At 40.2% G+C, this 26,821-nt stretch overlaps 1 protein-coding gene across 2 annotated transcripts in view; it reads right to left on the bottom strand.

Annotated features, from left to right (window-relative positions):
- Mtmr6 (myotubularin related protein 6) overlaps positions 1–24,353 on the bottom strand; it is a 33,034-nt gene extending 8,681 nt beyond the window's left edge. Inside the window, exons 1-10 of one of the 2 annotated variants that reach the window (XM_045154694.1) lie at positions 24,201–24,353; positions 13,691–13,807; positions 10,961–11,123; positions 10,309–10,466; positions 9,951–10,079; positions 7,396–7,530; positions 6,571–6,684; positions 5,179–5,311; positions 3,289–3,398; positions 2,641–2,766 (exon numbers count right to left, since the gene is read on the bottom strand). In XM_045154694.1, the coding sequence (XP_045010629.1) occupies positions 2,641–2,766; positions 3,289–3,398; positions 5,179–5,311; positions 6,571–6,684; positions 7,396–7,530; positions 9,951–10,079; positions 10,309–10,466; positions 10,961–11,123; positions 13,691–13,807; positions 24,201–24,224 (1,209 nt within the window). In that variant the 5' untranslated portion in view covers positions 24,225–24,353. The remainder of the gene's footprint in view (positions 1–2,640; positions 2,767–3,288; positions 3,399–5,178; positions 5,312–6,570; positions 6,685–7,395; positions 7,531–9,950; positions 10,080–10,308; positions 10,467–10,960; positions 11,124–13,690; positions 13,808–24,200) is intronic. The other variant, XM_004670533.2, reaches the window with a different exon arrangement.
- Positions 24,354–26,821: the final 2,468 nt, after the last annotated feature.

The following is a 26,821-nucleotide window of genomic DNA, read 5'->3' as shown; positions in this document are numbered from 1 at the left end:
AGTTTATGCAGTACTATATTTAAATTTTTAACAATAAAGATGTTTAAAAAGCTAGGAGAAGCTGAGCATGGCACATGCCTGCAATTCTAGCACTCGGGAGGCTGAAGCCGGAGAAGAGAGTTTGGGCTACAAAGCAAGACTGTCTAAAAAAACAAAACAAAGACAGGCCAGTGGAAATGGCAGCTTATGTGTGAACCCAAGTGTTAACACTTTCCTTTTGAATAAGTCATGCTCTTCACCATGGTTTCTCTACTGGCCAGACCCACTGAAATCAAAGATTTTTTTAATTCACTGTTTTTAGTCAGGATCTCAATATGGAACCCAGACTGTCCTTAAGTATGTTAACTTCTTGTCTCTGAATGCTGGGATTATAAACTTGTACCACACCATAGCCAGCAAAAGAACCCATTTCTAATGCTTCTAAAGGTATCTTCTTAGTACTTAATACACCTTGTAATTTCATTATACAAACACCAAGCACATTCTTTTCTCAGTGGCCTTAAGTCTCTCTGATTTGCACAAAAGGACAGTTTCTTGAGCACATGTACAGGCCCACCTGTAGCTCTGCACTTCTATGCTGCGACCTGGGACAAGTGATCTCGCCATGGGCCCTCTACCTTGCACCACTGCACCCGTGTTGAAATCCTAACTCAGTGTCTTCCTCACTGACCAGCTCCTGTGACTAATGGGGCTCTGCTGTAGTTCCCACGGCTCCCCGAATTTTTATTACATGATTTCATTTGAATGCCTGCAAACAAAGTAAGCCAAACTGGAAGAAATACATTCCTCACCTTACACTTAGAGTAAGTTGAACATTATTTTTATATTTGCACTATTTTCTTATTTCCATTTAGTTGGCTCTAGATTCAACATGCGAATAAGATCAAATAATGGTGCTGACCAGGGGCTGGTGACTTTAAATCGCCCCTTGTAAGAGGATACTGTATTCAGTAACTATAAACATGAAAACTCTAGTATCTCTTCATTTATTCACCATATATTAACATGTAAATTTTATGTTATTTTACTTTTTTTTTTTTTTTTGAGACAGGGTGTCATACAGTACAGGCTGTCCTTGAACTTGTTATATAGCCAAGGTTGACCTTTAACATCTGATCCTCTGGCCTCCACTTTCCAAATGCTGTGATGATAGGCATGTACCACCAAATTTGATTTAATATGTAAATTGTGGGGGATATGTGTGTGGTATGCATGTATAGATGTGTAATTCTGAGAATACATGTCTGTAGGTACATATGCATGTGTGTGCATTTACCTGTGGAGGCTAGAGGTCAATGTCCACTGTTTCCACCTTAGTTTTTGAGACAGTGTCTTGCACTGAATCTATATTTGGTCAGGCTAGCTGGCCAGCAAGCCCTATATAATCTCCTGCCTCAAACTTTCTAAGTACAAGGACCACACTTAACTTTTATATGAGTGCTGGGTTCCAAACCTATTTCCTTATGATAGTGTGGTAAGCATTTTACCCACAGAGCCAGATCCCTTTTAAATGTAAAATTTGAAAGTTAATCTAATCATACATTAAAATGCAAACAAAAGCCAGGTGTGGTGGCACACACCTTTAATCCCAGCACAGAGATAATAGGAGGACTGCCGTGAGTTTGAGGCCACCCTGAGACTCCATAGTGAATTCCAGGTCAGCCTGGGCTAGGGGGAGACCCTACTTCAAAAAGAAAAAAAAAAAAAAAAAAAAAAGGCAAACAAAAACATAAAGTCTTGGTTCTAGACAGGATTTTATCATTACAAAGGAAGAAATCTGTTAAACTAGAAATTTTAAGCTCCATATGAACCATAACTACCATGTTATTACACTTAACAAGTCAGGGTACCTTAACTAGAAAGTTACCCCCAAAATATAAGTATTTTTAGCTTTTTGAGGCAGTATCTTGCTCTAGTCCAGGCTAACTTAAAACTCATTCTGTAGCCCAGGCTGCAGGCTAGCCTTGAACTCATGGTAATAATTCTACCTCAGACTTCCAAGTGCTGGGATTACAAGTGTGTGCCACCAAGTGAGTATATTTTAAGTGCTATTATTTGTGTTTTGTCTTACTGTAAAATGAAAATATAACACCCAAATGTTTGTAATTTTTTTAAAAAGAAAAACAAAAAACCCAAGGAGCTTTTATATCTGAAGTACATTGTGGGACTGGGAAGATGGCTCAGTAGTTAAAGGATTTATTGCTTGCAAAGTCTCCTGGCCTGGGGTCAACTCCAAACTACCTACATAAGCCAGATTCAAAAAGTAGCCCAAGTATCTGGTATTCATTTGCAGTGCCAAGAGGTCCTTGTACCTACGTACATATGTATGTAAATTCATATATACACACATGCACAATAAACAAAAAAATTAAAATTAAATATTTTAATGAGGCACAAATAAAAATCAGTGTGACTCAAGGTTTTTCCGCCTCATCAATACTGACATTTTGGACCTGATAATTATTTAATAATGCCATCCTGTGTAGTACCAGCTGCTTAGCAGTTTCTACCAGCTGGATGCCAGTTGTACCATTGCTTTAGTATAAAACTATCTTTGAATATTGCCAAATAGCTCCTTGGTACAAAAACTGGGTAAGTCCCTCTGATCTGGGATCCTGGCCCAAGTGAATAAAGCCTTACCATGAATCCTTTGATGGTCCTGTAGTAGGAATCCAACAGAAGGGAACCAAGGGAACAGACCTGGGAAGTTCTGTCCCACCCATCAGAACAGTGAACCAACACACTGGCATTTTCTACCACTATTGCCTGAAAAGAAAGATGACACTCTGAGATTCTAGCAGGATACCTTTTACACAAATCAGCAAGGTTCTTGACTTGGACACCTGATTGGTAGGCGCTGCATTAGGAAGAAGAGCTAGACCTGCAATGACAGTGTCTCCTACCATAATAAAAAACAGCAAGAGCCGGGCATGGTGGCACACACCTTTAACCCCAGCACTTGGGAGGCAGAGGGAAGAAGATGGCTGTGAGTTCAAGGCCACCCTGAGAAAACATAGTGAATTCCAGGTCAGCCTGGGCTAGAGTAAGACCCTACCTCAAGAAACAAACAAACAAAACCCACAACAGCAATCAAATAAGTACTAAGGGATTGCAAGCCTCTACATTAAGTGCTACATGACATTTTAAAACTCAAATTAAAGATAATGCCATTAAAGAGGTAAAAAATAGTAAATGTTGTCTAAACAAAATAGACATTAGGCCCACAGGGTAAGTCCATTCCTTCCCAACCATCAAAAAGCTCAAAACCACACAGGAGGGATGAGTTACTTTGGCTAAGAAGATTGCAGCATCCAAAACAGCTTTGATATGGCGAAGCCATCCTGAGCTCTCCAAGCCAGAGTAGAAATCGTTGACAGAAAGCCCTTTGGTACCATTGACTGCAAAAGGAGAAAAGTTTGAATTAGAATGGGGCTGGTTACCACCTACCTATCCTCTTCAGGATCTTTCAAGGTTAGAAAACTGAGAAAGAATATATATAATTGAAATACGCTATAAGAGCCTTAATACTGGCTTTTTGGATACATTTTTGGTCCTACCTATGCTTAAAAGGAAAAAGCTCATTCTCCTTTTTAAAAACAAAAGCTATACGTACTTAATTAAAATATTTTATATTGTGATTTTCTGAAAGATTAATTATGACTAGGAAGGTTCCTTAATATTTAGATAGAATAGTATAATATCCACTGTATTGACTATTCAAGAATCTCTTAATAAAGCCAGGCGTGGTGGTGGCACACGCCTTGAATCCCAGCACTTGGGAGGCAAAAGAAGGAGGATGGCTGTGAGTTCAAGGCCACCCTGAGATTACATAGTAAATTCCAGGTCATCCTGAGCTAGAGTGAAACCCTATCTCAAAAAAACAAACAAACAAACAAAGAGATAGAATCTCTAACAATAATGTTTTTGTAAAACCAGTAGAATTATACAAATGCAGTAGCTATTACCAAACTGTAGCTACTAAGTGCAGCATTGGTAGTACAGAGGTGAGCATAGCTGCCTTCCAACATGTAGCTACTAAACACCTATGATACAAAAATAAAACATGTAATTGATTTCTAAGACTTGAGGCAAGCAAAAGATCTTGCTAGTAATGGTTATACACACTTGTTGTCCTATCACTTGGGAGACTAATGTAGGAGACCAGTATGGGCTACAGAGTGAATTCAAAGCCAGTCTGGACTATATGAGATCATACCTCAGAAAAAGATGCACATGGTTATGCATGCTTCTGGAGTTCATTTTAGTAGGTTCAGGCCCTGGCACACCCATTCTCCCCCCTCTCTCCCTCCCCCCCCCAATAAATACATAAATAAATAAAATATTTTTTTTAAGTGCAGGGCTGGAGAGATGGCTTAGCAGTTAAAGTGCTTGTCTACAAAGCCTAAGGACCTAGGTTTGCTTCCCCAGTATCCACATATACCAGATGCACAAGGGGATTCATGTGTCTGGAGTTTGTTTGCAGTGGCCAGGAGCCCTGGTGTACCCATTCTCTGTCTCTTTTTATCTGCCTCTTTCTTTCTCTCAAATAAATAAGTAATTTTTAAAAATAAAATATTAAGAAGCTGAGAGAGAATATGGATGAATCTTATCAATATTTTATATTGACTACATGCAAAGATGACTAATGTATTATGATACAATAACTATCAATAACAATTCTACCTTTTCTTTAAATTACGTCATGTGATTAGCAATGTTTCTATTGCACAAAGTTCCTAAAAAGTAAACAAGGGCTGGAAATATGGTTTAGCAGTTAAAGCAATTGTCAGCAAAGCCTAACAATTTGGGTGGTCCAGGTTTGATTTCCCAGTACTCACTAAAACCAAGTGCACAAAGTTGCACATGCATCTGTAGTTGATTTGCAGTGGCTAGAGGCCTCAGCATACCCGATCTCTCTCTCTCTCCTCACAAATAAATAACTAAAAAATATTTTTAAAAGATACACGAGGACTGGAGAGATGGTTTAGCAGTTAAGGCTTGCCTGTGAAGCCTAACAATCCAGATTTGAGACCCCAGTATCCATGTAAGCCAGATGTACAAGATGGCACATGTGTCTGGTGTTCATATGCAGTGGCTAGAGGCCCTGGTATACCCAATCATTCTCTCTCTCTCATAAGTAAATAAATAAATAAATAAATTTTTTTTTAAGATACATACCTTCCAGTAATTTCTGAAGGCTGGACCTCATCACATGAATATTTTCTATTCCAACGAACTGAAATCTAATGTTAGAATAGTTGTCTTCATTTTCATAACCTTTTCCAGCTGCTCTGTTAGCCATTGCATTCAGCTAAAATTAAAAATTGTAGAAATTTAGAATCAAATTACTTTTGTCTCTAATTTGACAAAATATCATAAAAACATTAAGTAAGCTAAATTTTAGCTAGGGAGAGAATTTAAAGAAACTCATCAAAATTGAAAGCTACTATGTTTTAATAAGCAAAAGTTACATGTCACCACCAGTAAAGAAAGGTGGTATATAATAGTAATATGATTATTGTATAAAGGACAGGTGTTATCAAGAAGTAACCACAAGTTTTCCTATGCTCTCATCTGTTTTCCGTATTTCTATAACATCTCAAAATTAGAAAGAAATGTTTCCCATCTAAATGAGCAGAGCTGGAGAACCTTCCATTTATAGACCCAAACTATGAGATTCACTTCAGAACAAGCCTGAAGCCACAGATGCCTGATAATCAGATCTAGACTATGCCTCTAGATTAGTTGAAGATCTCTGTGGTGAAGACTGTGGAGGACGAAACATGGGATAGTACAGCATATCATCTGCTAGCTGAAACAGCTCTAAGAATTAAAACAAACTGGTGTGTAGAGATTAAACAGACTATCTACAATTTTTGGTTACTGTGCCAAATGTATTAGAAATGCCCTTGGGATTTGGTTTGCTTACTTCTTTCAGACTATGATTTTATAAAGTATGGTACTAGAATTTGCTGTTATTCCCATGTGAGTTTGGATGAAAAGCAGTCTAAATTGTATGCAAAGTAGCTTTTCACTCAGTAGATGGAACCCCAGGTTGTTAACAACCGTAATTAAGTTGTACTTATTGACTCACTGGCTATTCAGCACCTATAAGAACTAAACTAAAATTAAGAGTTCAATAAATAGAAATACATTACTACTACCTAATTTTAAGCTTAGAAATACACACAAAGACATCCACCTTTCCTATAGAAGGCAATTATTTAAATTCGGATAAAAGTCATAGTCAGACCTCATCTTAACAAGTCTTTTATATACAATCACCTTTTACATTTAATTTCACCTAAAAAAATTATTAGAATAGCATCTTTCTTATAGAAGATATGACCAACTCTTGACTCCTAAGGAAGTCTTTCATTTTTAACAAAGTAAAATATTGTCAAATTAAAATTTCTAATCGTTTAATACTTCTTAATGTACTCAAATTATTCTCATTTTCTATATTCTCCATTATTCTTATGAGATCAAATAATGATGAGAAGTACTCTAAAACCACTACGGTTCCTATCACAAAGCTGCCTAAAAGTGCTTGTGTTCGATATTGCTCACTCGCTTGTTCTCATCGCTTTCTCTTATGTTCTCATCATTCCAGATTTTTGAAGAAATCCTCACTATAATTCTGCCAATGTCCTTTTGTGTATCCCACCAGCTCTGCATACGATGCTATAATGGAAAATTAAAAGTGAAGTTAGCTATTTCCATTGAAGATAATAACTTTAATTTCAGTGTCTTATGTGAAGTTGCTGTATACTACGTTCATAAAAAGGAGCATGTTTTCTGATTTAGTCATAATGATAAGAAGTTAGCCTTATATCATAGGCTCCTAACAAAACAACAATTTATAACTCTGTATTTTAATTCTCTAGTGCAATGTTTCTTATATTAACTTGGTGTCTTCTCTATTTTTTTTAATATTTCAAGTTAAAGCCAAATTATTTTACCACAAAGTGTTTTGGCAACTAACAATTCTATTAACAAAAAGGATAACAAGGTAGCTATGGTGGTACATGCCTATAATCCCAGCACATGGGAATCAGAGGCAGGAGAATTAGGAGTTCAAGATCATCCTCAACTATACACTGACTTTACACCAGCCTGGGCTAGATGAGACTCCATCTCAAAACAGAAAAAATACAATTTCTTTTTTTTCACATTTCACACTCTTAGCATTTATTAACAATAATATAATACTTATACTGAGAACTGGTTTTCTAAATTGGTATACCTTAAAGGATTTATTTCCTTCATATTACTGGCCTTGGTTCATTTAAAATTTGGGTTCATATATATTACATATAGACAAATTTGGTAACTAATTTGTTAATTAATTAAAGTAAAAGCTGCAACAGACAGCACTGCATTCAAGATACCTACCTTGGGTCTGGTATCCACCACATACATGTAGCGATTGGCTGGATTGGCTTTACTAATGGCTTGAAGCAAATGTTCATCCTCCAGGCACCTGGCACTGAAGCCTGAGAGTGGCTGACTACACCGACATATGGCAGCCTAATTTTTCAAAGACAAAACAGATGAAGCAAAGATCTCAAAAATACATCTCAGAAATATTTACCATAAAAAGCTCAAAAGTATTAAAATATATTATCTGCTTAAAAGTTAGCAAGACAATTAAAATGAACTTTGAATTCTAATTAAATTTAAATACACTTTAGTATTTTGATGTTTAAGTTTTCCCAATATAGTCTTCTTCTAAGAAAACTAAATGCTTATTTACCTCATTTGTTTAAAAAAAAAAAAATTAAACTTGGGCTGGAGAGATGGCTTAGCAGTTAAGGAGTTTGCCTACAAAGCCAAAGGACCTTGGTTTACTTCCCCAGGAACCACATAAACCAGACGCACAAGGCAGTGCATGTGTCTGAAGTCTGGAGTTTGTTTGCAGAGGCTGAATGCCCTGGTGTGCCTACTATCTTCCTTTCTCTCTCTCTGCCCCTTTTGCTCTCTCAAATAAACAAAAATTAAATTAAATTAAAATTAAACTCAAAAACACTCAGATCCTAAGAAGCAGTACTTGGTTAAATCTCTATCAAGGAATCTTCTTGTAAGACACCTGTATCTTGGGTGCCATTTCGATTACAGGCTACTCTCAGATCAAGTTCAAGTAAAGAAAATAGACTATTCAATGTATGTAGAATGAGTACTTTTAAATGTATCAATGCATGTATTTTAGGACTCACAGATCTCTATTAGAAACCAGCAAGCTAATTTTATATATGAGACATAAAATATATAAAAAACCCTCCAATTAAATTTACAATAAAATATTGTCAATTCAAGGGGGAAAATATCTAGAAGAAACAGTAAATTGCTAATAAAGTCTTAAAGTAGATTAAAAAGAGTTAGACTCATATTTATCTCTCCAAGCTCATCTATACCATATCCAAACTTTTCAAATACAGTATCATTAAGGTGAAAGTAACATAAACACACATTCTTTTTTACATTTCAAAAGCACCCATACAACCACACAAGTTTAAATAGCTAAAGAGAAAAAGATTGTGATAGTGTTTTTAATATTCAAGAGCTCTTTCCTATTTCATGAAAAATTTTAATCAGTTTTCTATTATTAGATGTAGTGTCTCAGGTCTCTGAGCATCTGAGCATAAGATGTTTATCTGTCTGTTTGTTTGTTTGTAAAATGAATTCTGTGCTCCTCATATACCTTTTTACCCCTACCTTCTGATTTTTACTAAGTCAGTCACCAAGTATCTATTTTTAGTCTACCATCCCAATAAACAATACATAAGATGTTCTCAAATAAATAAAACAAAAAAGATTAAAGTTTCTCCACCTTCTATTGGACATTTTAGTTTGATCTGCTCATCATCCTGAATTCGGAGTTCTGTCTCATAACTGGTTTTCAGGAAAAAGGTTCCTATTGTGCTGACTGCTTCAGTCTTTGGTTTTAGGTAATCCCCTTCCCCACTCTCCCTTCCTCTGAGCCTCCCTCCTAACTTCTACCCCGACATTCTTTCCCTCTACTGGCTTGTTTGGTATCACCTCTTCTCTTCCCTCTCTGGTTCCTCTTTTTCCTAGTCTCATTGTAGTTAAGGAGCTGCATATGAGATAAAACATACAATATTTGTCTTTCTTAGTCTGTGTGACCTCACTTAATGGGCACACCAGGGCCTTCAGTGGCTGTAAACAAACTCCAGAAGCATGTGCCACCATGTGCATCTATCTGATTTACGTGGGTCCTGGGGAATTGAACCTGGGTTCTTTGACTTGGTAGGTAAGTGCCTTAACCACTAAGCCATCCCTCCAGCCTGAGAACCTTTAATTCTTAAACCATAGGTTCTGGCTTGGGGATCCCTGGGCCAGATCTGGTTTAACCCCCACAGCAAGAAGTTAGCCCCCAAACAATACAGGCCTTTGCCAGGTAAAAGAGTAAAAGGTAAGACCCTATTGCTGAAGACACCACAGGCTGCCATCTCAGAGTGCCAAGAGACAACATGGGAAATGAGTGGAAAGCCAGTCCTCAGTTGGAAAGCCCTTATGGCACTGAAAAGTTCTAAGGGAGCCACTGGATGACAACGGTCACCAGCAGCATGAATAAGCAAGAGACCCTACAAGCCACCCAATCCACTAACCAGACAACAACTACACACTAACTGATAACACACACACTGAGGCTCAGGGACTACTGTGGAAGAGGGTGGGTATATTGTAAGGGTGGGCAAAAACACCCTGAGACACAGCTACTCCCAGAGACAGAGGCCCTAATTACCCCATAGTGAACACCAATAACCCTACTAAGCAGGGTCTAAAGGGAGAAGGGGTATATTACAACTTATGTTAAAAAATTAATTGCCTATATTAACATGGTAATAATGACCTTCAAAAGTAAAATTTAGTGTTCTTCTGAACACATAAAACTTAACTACATTCATATCAGAAGAGAGAGTTCCTACCTCCTTTTCCTGATGATAGTAGGAAAGAACTGGGAATCTTCCCTTGCTCCGGAATTTGGAGCTACCAACAATTATTGGTTTACTTGCTATCCGGGGAACATAAAGTTCTCTGGGGTAAGTTTCACAAATCTGTAAATATCAAATAAAACAACTAATCAACTCACAGTTCAAAAACCATGAGATTAAAAAAAAATAAAAATAAAAAAACATGAGATTTAAAAAGCACCTTTAAAAGCCTTTAAACTTATGAAATGTAAGAAAAGCATTTTTGTACTATAGATAATTTGATACTATGACCTTCTCCACTCCTCCAGTTATTACTTTTTTTCTGAATTTCTCCATAAGGTTGCTAAGTTACCTTGTACTCTCGGTTGGCATCCGACAACTGCCAGTTTGAATTTGGCACACCCATTCTCTTATATTCCTCACCAAGGTCAAAGAGCTGCCAGCCTTGCAGTCGTTCTGCATCATTTCGTTTGGGGTTATAAGAGAATGCATAAAGATCTTCATACTTTGCTATAAAGTACAAAATATAAAAACATTAGAATCTGAGCTGGAGAAATGGCTTAGTGGCTAAGGCATTTGCTGTGAAGCCTAAGGGCCCAGGTTCAATTTCCCAGTACCCACGTAAGCCAGATGCACAAGGTGGCACATGCTTCTAGAGTTCATTTACAGTGGCTGGAGGCCGTAGCACACCCATTCTTTCTCTTTCTCTCTCTCAAATAAATAAATAAAATCATTTTAAAAGTGTAATTTATTTATCATGAGAGTTTTACAATGTTAATATGTCTATTGTTTCTTTGGTCTGTAGTATGAATACTGTACTCTTTCCTTGTGGTAACCCTACTCTGGACACCATGTTTACAGCTCAGACTGGTAATTTCTAGATATTTCTTGGCTGGGGGAGTTGTAGAGAGAAAAAGAACTAGCTATAACAAAAATGAGACCTTTAAAGTAGTGTCCTGGAATAACCAACCAAGCATGTAAGCTTTGCCCTCAGAGAACAATACCTTGTTTTGACAGTTGAAGCAGAGAGTTATAAATATCATGACAATCTCTTTCTCTGGGAACAATGAAATGCACAATTCTGAAGTTCTTGCACTGAATCACAAGTGGACATCCAGAAGTAGTCAAGGCAAGTTTTTCCACTGAGGCAATATGGTGGTGTAAGATCTATATAGCATGAAAAAGCACTCATGTCACTAATGCAGAAACAACTCATATTTACTCTATCCCAGGATGCATAAACGTTAGAAATGCTCTCTATAAACAAAGTCATAAATGTTATCTATCATACTTCAGATACTGACATGACTCAATGTCCATGCCAAGAATACGCTGTCATTGCTGATCCTTTGCCCCATCTCAGTAAATGCTGATTGAGTGAGGGGTCAGCCATGTAGCCTGGTAGCAAGGTTCTTGCCTATCATGTATAAGGCCCTAGGTCCCATCTCCAGAGCCATAAAAAAATTAATGTTTATTAAGTGTTTGGATAAAAAGTCCTATATAACCTCAATGCTTGACAACATTTTAAAATATCATACTCATTCCCAATGTTACCAATATTTTGTCTGCTCTTTATCAATACCATTCCTATTCATATAAAATAGAAAAAGACTACAGAGAATTAAAAGCCTTAGTTCCTAAATTCAATCATGTAAGAAACCAGCACTCCTATATTAACCTAAAATGCAGAAAAAATAATATCCTGCTTGGTGGAATTTTTGTTGTTGTTGTTTTGGAGACAGGTGAAGGATGAATGAATATATATAAGTGTGTGTGTGTGTGTGTGTGTGTGTGTGTGTGTGTGTGTGTGATAATTAGATCTTAACATTAGTTATTATACTAAGTATATATGTTAAATCTAAAGTTTACATGAAAGATTAAATGCATATGATCAGAAAAGCCTGAGATGAAATGTAAGAGAATCTGTCCATGTAAACCATACTTCGCACATACAATTAACATACACACATGTAGCTCATACTTCTGGAATTTGCTCCACTACCATCTCCACTAGTGGGCCTGTGCCAGGTTATTCATACTTGTCCAACAGTGACATCTACACAGAGAATATGGGACAACCTAGATAGGCTAACAAGAATGAAGAACAAAAGCTAGGTGTGGTAATGCCCGCCTTTAATCCCAGCACTCGGGAGGCAAAGGTAGGAGGATCACCATGAGTTTGAGGCCACCCTGAGACGACATAGCGAATTACATGTCAGCCTGGGCTACAGCATGACCCTACCTCAAAAAAAAAAAAAAAGTATTAAAAAAAATAAAAAGAATGAAGACCAATACTTTATCCTTATTAGGATCCCAGTTAGACCCAAAATTATCTTCAGGAGGAGAATGGTGAGGGGACTTGCACTGTCATACCTAGCTACGCAAACCTAACAGTAGCCATCTGCTAAAAACAGAGGACAAAGGTCACAAAGGCCCTTTCTAGGGGCTGGAGAGATGGCTTAGCGGTTGAGGCATTTGCCTGCAAAGCCTAAGGATCCAGGTTTGATTCTCCAGGTCCCATGTAAGCCAGATGTACATGGTGGTGCATGCCTCTGGAGTTCATTTGCAGTAGATGCAGGCCCTGGCACACCCATTCTCACTCACTCTCTGGAGCAGACAGCTTCAGATTCACTGAGATGAACTTCCAGACCAGGCACAGTTATGGAGGAAAGGATATTTATTGAAGCTTACAGAATCAGGGGAAGTTCCAGAATGGCAAAGGAAGCTGGCCTGCTTTCACAGGACCAAACACAGAGAAAGAAGCACAAGCCAAAAAGCCAAAAGCCACACAGCACAGCACACTTCAGGAACTCCAGCTAGGCACACTTTGCATATCTTTAGATTGAAATCTCAAACCCACCACCACACCTTAGGATCCACCCACTGACACTGCCTCCAGCCAGGTGGCTGTAGATGCAAACTATAAACTAATAAAACACTGAATATATTGGACACCATCTATTTAAACTACCACATACTCTCTCTCTAATACATAAGTAAATAAATAAATCTTTTTAAAAAGACCCAATAAAAGGCCCTTTCTTCAAATAAAATGCTACCCAGACTTCAAGAGAAACAAACAGTAGTATGCTGATAAGCCAGCATTCTAAAAACATTAGGTGAGATGATAACAACACAGACATCTTTTTGCTTTCTCCAAATCTTTCTTTCCAGTACCTGAATGACCTATCTTACTAGCAGAAGGAATTATCAATCCTCCCGTCATTTGTGTCTGCAGACAATGGGGAAAGCAGAGGAGAGACTGAATCAGGTAGACAAAGGAAGGGCAGGCAGCGTGAACAATAATGTCAGCAATGATTTTACAAGGCACCACGAAAAGGAATTTACAGGGTGAGAGGAGGAGACAGGAGAATCACGGGGGCTTGCTGATCAGCCAGCCTGATTTAAAAAACAAATCCCAGCAGCACCAAGTTCAGTGAAAGACTCATCTCCAGAAAACAGCAGGGAAGAGTGATAAAGAAGGACACTTGATATTCTCCTATGGCCTCCACCTGCATATGCATGTACTATATGGATCTGCACATAAACAAGTATATACACTATACATACATACCACACCATACATACTACACACACAAATGTTAAGATTAAAAAAACTGGTTTAGATAAGTCATCAAATGTTTTGTCACACATATTCAGAATAAAGCTCAGCAGCAAACCAGCCCATTACTCTCACAACGGCACACTGTCCTCCTGTGGTCTACCTTACTTACCCAGGTTTCTTTTTGATGAGAGTCAATGAATAATAGATGTGTGGCTGTGAGATACAGTGTTCCTGCTAGTGACTTGTTGCTGGTACTAAATCGATCCAGTAGTTTTACTTGTTCAACCTAAAAAAAAAAAATGTTATTTTTCATTTCAAAAGTAGTACAAGTATTTCTTTTCTAAACCCAAGACACACATGCGTTGTTTTCAGCTTTTTCCTCTTTTTGCATCAATGTTAAATTTCATCTACCTATCATCTATAAGCAACATAAATATTATTTAAAGCAAGAAAAAGGAATGCAGTGTAAGCCAAAACATTTTTCATATCCAAGATTTCAGTTTTCAATATATGTGCTACCCAAGTGAGTACCTACGAGTCCATTCATGTTATTTTGAGAGAGAGAGAGAGAAAGAGAGATTGGTGCTCCAGAGACTCCGGCCACTGCAATCAAACTCCAGATGCACGTGAAACCTTGTGCACATGTGCAACCACGTGCTTGTGTCACCTTGTACGTCTGGCTTATATGGGATCCGGAGAGTCAAATATGGGTCCTTAGGCTTCATAGGCAAGCGCTTTAACTGCTAAGCCATCCCTCCAGCCCCTAAGAGTCCATTTTTATCTGAAGTTGAAAATCAAGTAACTATATAAAGTCCTAGGAGTAAGCTGCTAAACAACTATTAAAGATTTGCAACTCCAGCTTACTTCCTATATTCTCCTCATCACCACACACTAACCAATAGCTCTCCTGTCCAGGTCCTGGCTTACTCACTGTTCTTTACGACATGGAGCTCTGCTGCTCAGCTGAATGCTAAGTGTTTGCCTAGGTTCACTGGTGTCCTGCCTCCTAATGTAAATCTTCCTCAGAAATCAATTTGTCCTGGCTTTAACTCCTTCACAGCTGAGCTCCCAAAAGACTGTATCACATGTTGTACTGGCATCCTATCATTTCCTGTCATGCCCATGGCACTGAGAGGCACAGGGTATCTCTATTAATATTAACATACAGGGAGACAAGTCAATTCTAAAACAAAGAAAATGAGACAGGCATTCTACAAATCTGAATGAAGATTTCATCCTTTAATCACTACTGTTTCCTCAAGGGTCTATTTTCCACTTTTTAGACAGGGGCTTGCTATGTAGCCCGGGTTGGCATGAACCTTGCAATCTTTGTGTGTGTGTGTATGTTGTGTGTGTTTTGCCACTGCAAATGAACACCAGATAGGTGTACCCTTTTTTGCATCTGGTTTACATGGGTGGCTTTAGAAATGAACCTGGGCCAGCAGGCTTTGCAAGCAAGCATCTCACCTTTAATTGCTGAGCCATCTTCACAGCCTCTACTATGACAAATGTCTAACACACATTATTTTCATTTTCACAAGCCCTCTGAGAAGTTACGACTCCCACACAGCTAGTAGTAGCTAGCAGACGAGACCGCAGAGGCACAGCTCCATGTGGTCTGATTCCTAAGTGCGAGTATCTTCCCTAGTATGATGCTGTTTCCACTTGAATGTTTTGCCAGAGTCATGTAAAACACACTAAAAATAAAGTGATTTCCCCTTCCTCCTCTCATAAATAACATTTGGGTCTAAGTTGTGGTATTACACATTCATAAGCCACCCACACCGGATATCATTCTAATGCTTCTTCTTGACTTGCAAAGTTCAACTAGTCACCAAGTGCCACCAGTTTCATCACCATTTCAAGCTCTGCACCTTCCATTCTATTAATGCTCCCCAGTTAGAATGAAGAACCTGTTCAGGTGTCTTGTCTCCCCCACTCAACACTAGAAAACATCCAAGGGCAAGGTCTGACTTTTTCCTTTCTGAATCCCTCTGGATGAGTATAATAGCATTTTTTTCCATGTGGACTGACACCAGAATGATCTTATAAACCATATCCATCATGCATTGTGCAAGCCTATTTGCATTCTTCTATTGACAGCACAGAAGCTCTAGGGTAACACATGTTTCTCTCTTTAGACAAAATATCTACTCTGTTGTGACATAAATGTATCTCCTCAACTGAGAATAATGGAGCAAACTTGGGTGATCGGGTAAGTTTTAGGGTTTTGAGTATTTATATATAATATTTGCTACCTTAATAAATACACAATTACATTTCAAATCAAGAAATGATAATGAGAGCCAGAGAGATGGTTTAGTAGTTAAGGCACTTGCCTATGGAGCCTAAGGACTCAGTTTTGACTCCCCAGTACCCATGTAAGCCAGATACACAAGGTGGAGCATGCATCTAGAGTTCATTTACAGGGCTACAGTTGGCATGCCCATTCTCTCTCTATCTGCCTCTTCCTCTCTCTTTCAAATAAATAAATAAAATACTTTATTTAAAAAAAAAAAAAGAAATGATAATAGGAGGAAAATCATTACAGACAACAGCTTCAACAGTACAGTCATGATATGGATGGAACAAAAAATGAAATTAATCTGAAGGTATTCCACACATTTATTTGGTACCAAAAGGTCTCATGAAAATAAAAATAGGAGGACTCTGGGAACACACACTCACTCTTGTGCTCTTTCCTGCAAACCCTTCCTCTCAAGTGGATCTTTGTCTTTGCTACAATCATCAGCATACAAATGACAAGCCAGGGGCTTAAGTAGGTTTTGAAAACAGGTTTCTTTGTATTTCTCTTGTCACTGGAAAGGGGAACTGCTTTGTGATGCAGACAATCTCCCTGGGCTTTTCTTGAAAATGTTTTAGGGAGATGTTTAGGAAGCAACTACAACAAATTTCTTAGGTCACTGCTCTGAGGTACTGTGAAAATAGCATTAGGATAGTCAAAAAGGCAAAAAGTAAATGGGAAAAATGGCTTTGGCAAAAGAAATAATAAATGAAGAAAAATGGGCAAGGAGAAAGGAACTGTAGGGTATGGTCACCTTGGTGAGGAATGGTTAGTGCCACCTACATTTCTTAGCTGAACTGTTGGCAACTATAGGACTATGCTGAAAGGTGCCATAATGGCCTATATCAGAAATGTAAACTTCAGCTGATTACAAAGTTGAGACTATAAAACTCAAAGAGTTACACAGAGAATCATAGCTAGGAAATTCAGACGCCTGTTTATTCCTGGGAAAAGCAATCTCCAAGACAGAAAGGGATCTATACACTTCTTCAATCAATCATCTATGGCCAGCAACCACATTTACTCATGAAAAAGTATGCAGCAGCTCCTGAGCAGAACATGCGCTGTTACAGCTTGTTTGTCCTGTGCTCCCTCCCTACAGCCAGACACCCACTTGGGACTAACAACCATTACTCCACACTGTAGCCCCAAGAACTAGCTAGCAAAACGAAAAGAGCACGCAGTGCTGACATTCATGAAGTGGACAGTGGCAGAGGGCAGAAATTGGCCCTTTTTTCAATTATGTATCCTCAGTTCCTGGAGCAATGTCTGGCTGCATAAATTATCAATGAAGCAATTATGGACTTAAGAGGAAAAAGAGTAACCTCAGACCAGAAATCCAGTGGGAACTGTTGGGTTCTATCTCACTTTGCTCTTCTGTAATGTCAAGCATGGCTGATATTTTGTCCAGGGCTTCCTATCTTGCAAAGGTTTTATAATGGCCTTCAAAGCTCTACAGTAACTTGACCATACCCCAACTTCAATCTTTTACGGGAGCTTTCTTCATTCAGTCTGCTCTAGCTTTCCCACAGGGCCTATAAGAGCATGACATTCCCTTTGCTGGAACCCTCTCTCCTTCCCCCAAGTGAGGAAGGCTCACTCTTCAAAAAGTTCCACATGTGAACTAACCAATTTTTTAAGAATGTATATGTGTTTATGTGTGTACAGGCAGGTGTGTATGCATATGAAAGCCAGAGGCCCCTGGGTGTTGGTGTAGTTTCTTACGCACTGTCCACCTAGCCCTAATCAACAAGCTGTCCCTCTGGTTCACTTGAGCTGGAAAACAGCCCACCACTATAAGCTTATAAATATCTTTGCAAGGGGAGGGCAGGCTCTCTGACCTCTTGGGAACTTCCAGCTATAGGTAAGTTTTTCCCTCGGTTAGGCCTGGGTTCCACCCAGGCCCAGCCAGGCTGACCCAAGGGGAAAATCCCCTAGCCCTTACTCTCCACATGGGTTCCTTTACCCACCCACCTTGTGGCTGCTTGAGTAAGGTGTCCCCCATAAACTTAGGTGGGCTGGATGCTAGATTCCCCAGCTGATGGCAATTGGAAATTAATTAATTAATTAATTAATTGGAAATTAATGCCTCCTGGAGGTGGTGTAATGTTGGGGGCGGGCTTATGGGTGTTATAGCCAGTTTCCCCATGCCAGTGTTTGGCACACTCTCTTGTTCCTGTTGTCCACAGGGGGTGATGTCCACCCTCTGCTCATGCCATCGTTTTCCCCTGCCATTGTGAAGCTTCCCCCTCAGGCCTGTAAGCCAAAATAAACTTATTTTTCCCAAAAGCTGCTCTTGGTTGGGTGATTTCTATCAGCAATGCAGACCTGACTGCAACACACCCCCAGCTCCCTACATGGCAGGGGCTCTTTGAACTTTCTTTTCTCTCTTTTCTTCCCATGGTGGCAAAACAGCTCCCACAGCTGCTTCTCTGCTTCAGCCCCTTCTCCCAGCTTGACATTCTCATAATTAGCTAGTTGCTTCATAAAACCTTACCACCTAAAGTTTCTTCATCTCCACTCCTACTATGATGCCCTTCCTCCCTACTCAAAGCTCTTCAAGTATTCTTGTGAGACAGAAGTTTGGTGGTGACAGGAATGGGACTGGTATCAGACAGATCTGGCTTCCAGAACCCAGCTCCCGCCAGTACCCAGGGAGCTAGCTAGTTGTCAGCAGGCAGTGTGAGCCGGGACAAGCTATGTGAGCTCTACAAACCAGTTTTCTCATTGGAAAATGGGACAGTCAGATGGGAATAGATAATGATTGGCAAAATAGAGTCCTATTTGGGGAAAGTATACATGTGCTTCTCAAAAAATCAGTTTCTTATTGCAAAGACAATTTAAATAGTGTGCTTCTCTTTATTATAAATTGTGTATTTTCTTCCCTCTTTGAAACACACCTACTTGTATATGTACATGATCTCACATACCAGTGACAAAAACCGGGAGCAAGTCAGACATTGCTTTTGGATAACTCCATTTGGAGGAAAGACAAGTCAGTTGTGCAGCACACTCTAGGAAGCGGCTTCCTCACACTCAACCTGAGCCAAAGGCCTTGAAGCAAAGGAAGCAGTCATTCTCGCACAGTTTAAGGAAATGTTCTTCCATCCCATGATGTGAAGTTCTATTCACAGACAGCACAGATGACTTGGTGTCACTACGTAGGAAGTGAGCCAAAGCACTGGCAGGGAAGAGAAAGCCTGCACAAAGCAGCAGCGCCTCGGCACACCTCTCTTGGCTTCTCGGCAGCACCACCTCAGAAAAGCCAAGTCACAGCTCAAAAGTGGTAAGGACTTGCCTGGCTCATCAACATAGCTTGGAATCCTCTTTGACAGTTCAAATTGGGTGCGATACCTCCAGTGTGTTGTTGGTCAGGGTGGGGCCTGGATGCCCCCCAAAACAATACAGACTATTGCTGAGGCTCTTGGTTGCCCACAAAGATATTATGACCCATGGGCTGGAGAGATGGCATAGTGGTTAAGGCACATGCTTGCAAAGCCAAAGGACCCCAGTTCGATTCTCCAGGTCCCATGTAAGCCAAATGCACATGGAGGCATGTGCATCTGGAGTTTGTTTGCAGTGGCGAGAGGCCCTGGCACACTCATTCTCACACACACACTCTCTCTCCTTCTCTCTAATAAATAAATAAATAATCTTTTAAAAAAAAGATAAGGCCCAGGCTGCAGAGATGGCTTGGTGGTTAAGGCACATGCCTGTGAAGCCTAAGGACCCAGGTTCAATTCTCCAGGTCCCACGTAAGCCAGGTGCACATGGAGGCACATGCATCTGGAGTTCGTTTGTAGTGGCTAGAGAACCTGGTGCACCCATTCTCTCTCTCTTGCTCTTTCTCTCCCTCTGTCTCTAACAAATACATAATAATCTTTTTTAAAAAAAGATATTAAGACCCAGAATTGGAGAGATGGCTTAGTGGTCAAGGCACATGCCTGCAAAATCTAAAGACCCAGGCTCGATTCCCCAGGTCCCACATAAGCCAGATGCACATGGTGACACATGCGTCTAGAGTCGTTTGCAGTGGCTAGACACCCTGACATGCCCATTCTCTCTCTCTCTCTATCCCCATCTCTCTGTCTCTAATAAATAAATAAACAAATCTAAAGAAAAAGATATTAAGACCCTACTGCTGAAGACTCTACATGCTGTGCCTGCAGAACACAGAAATCAAACTGCAGCAGCATTGGAAGCCTCCTTCCTGTTGACTAGCTGTCATAATGCAAAGTGCTATGTGGGTTGCAGGGAGAGAGAAGTTATCAGTAGTCTTAACCAGCAGTGGACCCTGCAAGCTACAGCTGCCCAGCCAAGCAAAATGTGTCACCTGGAACAGAGGTGGCATGTCTGCCATAGAGCAAAACTACTCTCTAATTGAATTTGAGACCCATTCCATGGGAGAAAAAGCAGGCCTGGGGCTGAAGTGGTCATGATCCCTAGGGAGGAAACTACTACTATTGTTTGACTAAACGGATATATCATGCCTACCAAATGTTTATATCTATGCCCATCTAGTAACACTACTCTCATTTTTGGTTGGAGAAGCTCCTCTTTTCAGATGGTAGTGACTACTGGATAGACTGCAGACTCATCAAAGTGCTGAGAAATGACAGCTTACTGTTCAACACTAAGATAATTCTATCACACCCCACCCCAAGACGAGGTGGTAGAAAGAATGTAAGAGCCAAGAACCAAAAATAGAGGAGTGCTTCGGAATACTACCTTCCAGACAGTATAACCCCAACATGGCTGTTACTACCTACAAAAGACCTGCATAATATAAGAGGAAAATATACATATATTATATATGATGGCATCAAAATAGAAGAGGGACTGGCTGGAAAGAGGAAGGGACTCAGTGGAGGGGGTATGGGAAAAGGAACAAAGGAGGGTGGCTGGAAATGATTATGATTAGAGTACATAGTGTGTATGTATAGAGGTTGTCAATAAAAAGTAAAAACAAAGAAAGTTCAAAGGCCGGGCGTGGTGGCGCACGCCTTTAATCCCAGCACTTGGGAGGCAGAGGTAGGAGGATCTCCGAGAGTTCGAAGCCACCCTGAGACTACCTAGTGAATTCCAGGTCAGCCTGAGCCACAGTGAGACCCTACCTCGAAAAAAAAAGAAAGTTCAAACTGAGGGATCTGACGTAGTGATGCTATACAATTAGCAAACCAAATGTGATCAAAACAGAATGATATTCATAATCCTGAATTTTGTAACTAGAAAGTAATTTAGCTAGTACATTATTAAACACTAATCTCTAGTTAGCACACCATAAAACAAATAGCTTTAAGCAATATAACAACAATGCATAAATGTAACTTATAGTACAAAGATTTAGAGAAGGAAAATATTTTAAGACTATTTATCAAATTAATAAAAAGTTAACAAGTAGATTAAAGCTAAACACACTAAAAAAAAAAAAAAAAAAAAAAAAAAAAAGACATAGATATCTTTGCAGTTTGACACACAGGCTAACCTGGAAGTTCATTCAAACTCACTAAGCCTATTTCTTCCTCATCTATAATAGAGATTATGAAACCCAACTGACAAGAGTTATTTTTTAATTACTGATAATATCTAATAAATTAACATAATTGTGAAATGTGAGCATTGTGAAATTATATTGTTTATTTTTTTATTTTTATTTTTTGGTTTTTCCAAGGTAGGGTCTCACTCTAGCTCAGGCTGACCTAGAATTCACTATGTAGTCTCAGGTTGGCCTTGAACTCACAGCAATCCTCCTACCTCTACCTCCCAAATGCTGGGATTAAAGGAGTGCACCACCACACCCAGCTTTATATTACATTTACATATTAGGCTATCCTAACATATTGTCGCATAACACAACTATATAAACAATATGAAACAAAGCACTAACTAATCATTACATTGTAGTTAGTCCTTGATCAAACTTACTAAACTACATAGATTTCAAAAAGCTAACAAACTTAGTGTAATCCATTTTTTTGTGCCATTTTGGTTTTTTCCAGGTAGGGTCTCACTGTAGCCCAGGTTGACCTGGAATTCACTATGTAGTCTCAGGCTGGTCTGCAACTCACAGTGATCCTCCTACCTCTACCTCCCAAGTGTTGGGATTAAAGGCATGTGCCACCATACCCAACAAAGAGAGAGATTGAATGAATGCACCAGGGCCTGTAGTGCTGCAAAGGAACTCCAGACACATGTACCACTTTGTGCATCTAGCTCTACACAGGCACTGGGGAATCAAACTTGGGTTGTTAAACTTTACAGGCAAGCACCTAAGCTAGTGAGCCATCTTTCCAGCCTGCAATCCATTTTTGGTTTTGAAATACTTACAATTATGTTTGCAGCCAATTATATCCAGGTGAAGACTACACATAATGGAAACAAAAGGTTGGCTGTGTTCAAATCAACTTTGTCAAAGTAAATGATTTTCCAATAGATTAATAACTTAAGAAAAATGTTACAGTCCATACAGCAATTACCAGAATATATCATGAGGTTTATATCAATCTTGCTGCTATATATCCAAACTATTCAGATCCGGGCACACACTAGGTACCCAGCAATGATCTATTCCATCAGTCTACATAAACCCACTCACCAGTCCAGAATAGTGGTCCAATCACTTAAGAAGTAAATTTAATAGAAAATTCAACAGAAATTCCTTAATCTTTAAAAAAAAAAAAAAAAAGACATAAAGAGGACTTTCTAAAGCAGCCAGCATGGTCTGAGCTGTGAAAATTATAGATAAGACTAGGTCAGGAGTTAACTGTCTTCAAGAAGAGATATAAAAGAGACCACAGCTAACAAATATAAAGAGACATTTGCCCATCATAACTTCAAGGACAGAAATTCAAATTAATGAAGGAATCCTCAAGACTTTCCCTGCAGTGTTCACTCCCATCACTCACTTAGGAATAGGGTTTAAACTCAACAGCTTCAGTTCTCTTGTCCTGATTTTCAATTGTGTGCTATGCACCTTAGCAAGCCTAAGAAAGGTGCAGTGAGGTGTCCAAAGAGGTTTCTGAGCCAACAGCCACTCCTAATACCCCTCTGGAGCACTACACCCAGGACCAGCCTCAACTCCCACACTTCCTTGCTTCCTCCAGCTCTTTGGCCCACTTTTGCACCTTCTGCTGGGTTTCTGTTTAATCGCCCATTTCAAACTTAAGTGCCAGCAACTTTAATTCTCCAAATTCTTTATCTTTCTTCTCTCTCTCTCTCTTTTTAGCTTTTTGAGGTAGGGTCTTACCCTAGTTCAGGCTGACCTGGAATTAGCTATGTAGTCTCAGAATGGCCTTGAACTCGTGGTTATCCTCCTACCTCTGCCTCCCAAGCGCTGTGATTAAAAGCACCTGGCCTTATCTTTCTTCTCTTAAAGGAAAAAAAAAATCTTTAAAAGGGGCTTAGTTCTCTGATTTTACCACATATAATGCAGGCAATTTCAAAAGCAAATTCTAATGAATTTGATGAATATGTGCACGTAAAAAAATCGTAAAAAAAAAAACCATGAACTATCTAAAAGGCTTGGATATCAAAATTTTCCCCCTGCAACAATGAAGGTAAGGTGAGTGGACTTGTTCCTAAATAAGCTGTAGTTTTAAGACAACAGCAGGTGACTGGGTTCGGGCAAAATCCGGAGAGTTTTCAATTGGTCCTATGGATAGACTCGCTGCCACCTTAAATTTCTTATTCAAATCCTATGATTTCAATTTATGTTCTACTCCCTCCTGAAGTTGAAATTTGCCTTATATGTTAAAAAAAATTAATGTAGTGATATTCTGCTGCCATTTCCTTCCTTTGTTGTTTTTGTTTTTTTTTTAATTTGTAACTGAATCATAAAACTAGTCTTCGTTCTTTGAATGCGAAAGACCAAAAAGTATGGGATTTGATAAGGTCAACAAGGGAAAGCTGCATGGGACCTTTCAAAATATGACAACAGCATTTTCCCCTTCTGCCTAACTACTGTGAGACTGGCTTACCCGCAGGCAGATGCCTGAAGTTGCAAGTCCACCAGCACCAGATCTGAGCAGCTGAGGACGGCGCGAGGAAGCGGGAGGGCCACTGACAGATGAGCACAGGCCAGCCACACCGCCCCGGGGTGACCGGGTGGAGGGGAGACCCACCCGCCGTCGGGCGAAACAGGGCGGCGGCCACTAAAAAGCCAGAGAGTATCAAGGTGCCACAATTTTGCCCAAGAAGATGCAAAGCTAGCAGGGCTGCCACCAGCCGACCCCTCCAAGGTCCCCCGACCTGCTGGAAGGCCCCAGTGCCAGAGGCCCGGTCCTGTGCACCTCCAAACTGCCCGATCCTCGTCGAGCAGGCCCCGCTGGGACCCCCCTCCCTCCCCGCCCGCCGCCCGGAGACCCCGCCCGACTACCTTGGTCGTCCGGATGTGCTCCATCCCGGGGAGACGCCCGCACGCCCGCCCGCTCGCCCGCCCGCCGGCCTCACGAGTGCACCATGGGGCGGGAGAAAGCGGGCGGTGACAGCGACCCGCAGGAACTCGCTTGGCCCGCCAGCGTCAGCCAGGCCCCCGGCAGCGGCGAGTGCGCAGGCGCGGCCTCCGAGCGTCTCCTAGAAACACTTCCGCAAACCTCGGCCACCGAGGGGAGCGCGGCTGTGCGCAGAGCGGACGCCCTGAGGCGCGTTCTGATTGGCCCGCGTGGGTCGCGCGTTCCACACAACTCCCTGGTGGAGGACTGACGTCGCCCGAGCCCTCGCAGCCCATCCTTTGTAGGTGAGGCCGCCCTGAGCTCTGGCTAGTGAACGAAGGACCTTTGGGAGGTCTGAGGATGGAGCCCGGCTAAAGGGAGTGGGTGAAGGAGAAACCCCAATGTCTCTGAAGTGCAAGGTACATCAAGTTTAGGAACTTTTGAGACAGATTAGGAGGGCCCGCCCTCTCCCTGGAATACTGGGCAGGCGGAAAGCATTGTTAAATATATAACTATTAAGTATCAGCGATTCTTTCTGTTCTTTTTTTAAAAATTTTTTTTTCCGATTTTATTTATTTATTAGAGACAGAGGGGAGAGAAAGAGAAAATGGGCACGCCAGGGCCTCTAGTCACTGCAAATGAACTCCAGATGCATGCGCCACCATGTGCATCTGGCTTATGTGAGACCTGGAGAATTGAACCTGGACCTTGGGCTTCACAGGCAAGTGCCTTAACCATTAAACCATCTCTCCAGTGTGATTCTTTCAGTTCTTACTGCAAGTCCTCTCCATGATCATCTCATGATCACCTCAACTGATGCAGAAAAGGCATTTTACCAAATCCAACCTGCCTTTGTGATAAAACTCCTGAGGAAACTGGGAATAGAAGGGGTGTATCTCAACATAATCAAGGCTATAGCTACAAACTTATAGCCAACATTAAACTCAAGGCATTTCCACCCAAATCAGGAAAAAGATAGGGGTGTCCACAATATAGTGCTGGAAATTTTAGAGCAGTAAGACGGGAGAAAGAAATAAAAGTAGCCAGACATGGTGATGCACACCTTTAATCCCAACATTCAAGAAGCAGAGGTAGGAAGATCACTGTGAGTTCAAGGCCACCCTGAGATACATAGTGAATTCCAGGTTAGCCTGAGCTAGAGTGAGACCTTATCTCAAGAAAAAAGAAAGAAAGAAAGAAAGAAAGAAAGAAAGAAAGAAAGGAAGGAAGGAAGGAAGGAAGGAAGGAAGGAAGGAGGAAAGATGATACAAATAGGGAAGGCAGAAGTCAAAACATTCTTATTTGCAGATGCTATGGTACTATACATAAGAGTGTAAAGACTATCAGAAAACCATTAGAGCTGATACTTTCAACAAAGTAACATTTCACAAAATTAGCACACAGGCATCAGTAGCCTTCCAATGTCCAATAACAAACATGCTGAGGATGAAATCAGGGAAACAATTTCATTCATAATAGCCACAAAAAATAAATACCTTCAGATACACTTAGCTAAGGAAGTGAAAGATCTGTACAATGACAACTCAGAAACACTTAAGAAAGAAATTGAGAAAATACTAGGAAATGGAAAGACCTCTGATGCTGATGGACTGAAGGAATCAATATTGTGAAAGTGGCTTTGTTATCAAAAGCAATGTATAGATACAATACAATCCTCATCAAAATTCCAAGTCTTAGGCTGTAGAGATGGCTTAGTGGTTAGGACGCTTGCCTGCATAGCCAAAGGATCCAAGTTCGATTCCCCAGGACCCACATAAGCCAGACACACAAGGGAGTGCACACATCTGGAATATGTTTGCAGTGGCTGGAGGCCCCAACATGCCCATTCTCTCTCTAATAATTAAGATATTTAAGAAAAAACAATAGCCTCATAAACAAATGATGTAGGAAAACTAACTGTTTATATGTGGAAGAATAAAACTAGATCCTTATCTCTCACTATCCACAAGAGTAGACTCCAGATGGACCAAAGACCTTAACATGTGACCTGAAACTCTGAAAGTAGTAGAGAAAAAAAAGGATGGGAAACACTTTGTGGTAATTTGATTGTGGAATGTCACTCATAAACTTACGTGTTTCGAATGCTTAGTCACCAGATGATGACGATTTGGGATGTGGAGCCTTGCTGGAGGTAGTGTGCTACTGGGGCCATCTTAGGAATATTACAGTCTTCTGTTCCCTGCTACAATACAGCTCCCACTTCTGCTACTTTCTGCCAGCTGCCGTGGCAAGATGTGATATTCAGCCACTGCTCTACCATCCTTTCCCTGCCAACATGAAACTTCTCCTTCAGATGGTAAGCCAAAAGAAACCCTTTTTCTTCCTATCAGCTGCTTTTGGTTGGGTGTTTTGCCCCAGCAATGTGAAGATAATTATTAATTATACTCGTCAACATATAAGCTTAAGTAAGTACTTTCTGAATAGGACTCTCATCACCCAGAAAACAAAGAACAAATAGGAATTCATGAAATTCAAAAGTGTCTGTACTACAAAGGAAGCTATGAATCAAAAAATGAGGCAGCCTACAGAATGGGAAAATCTGTGG

This window comes from Jaculus jaculus, chromosome 7 (genome assembly GCF_020740685.1).
Source record: "Jaculus jaculus isolate mJacJac1 chromosome 7, mJacJac1.mat.Y.cur, whole genome shotgun sequence".
Classification (NCBI taxonomy): Eukaryota; Metazoa; Chordata; class Mammalia; order Rodentia; family Dipodidae; genus Jaculus; species Jaculus jaculus.
The sequence above is the reverse complement of the archived record's forward strand: the minus strand, read 5'-3'. Positions and strand labels throughout refer to the sequence as shown.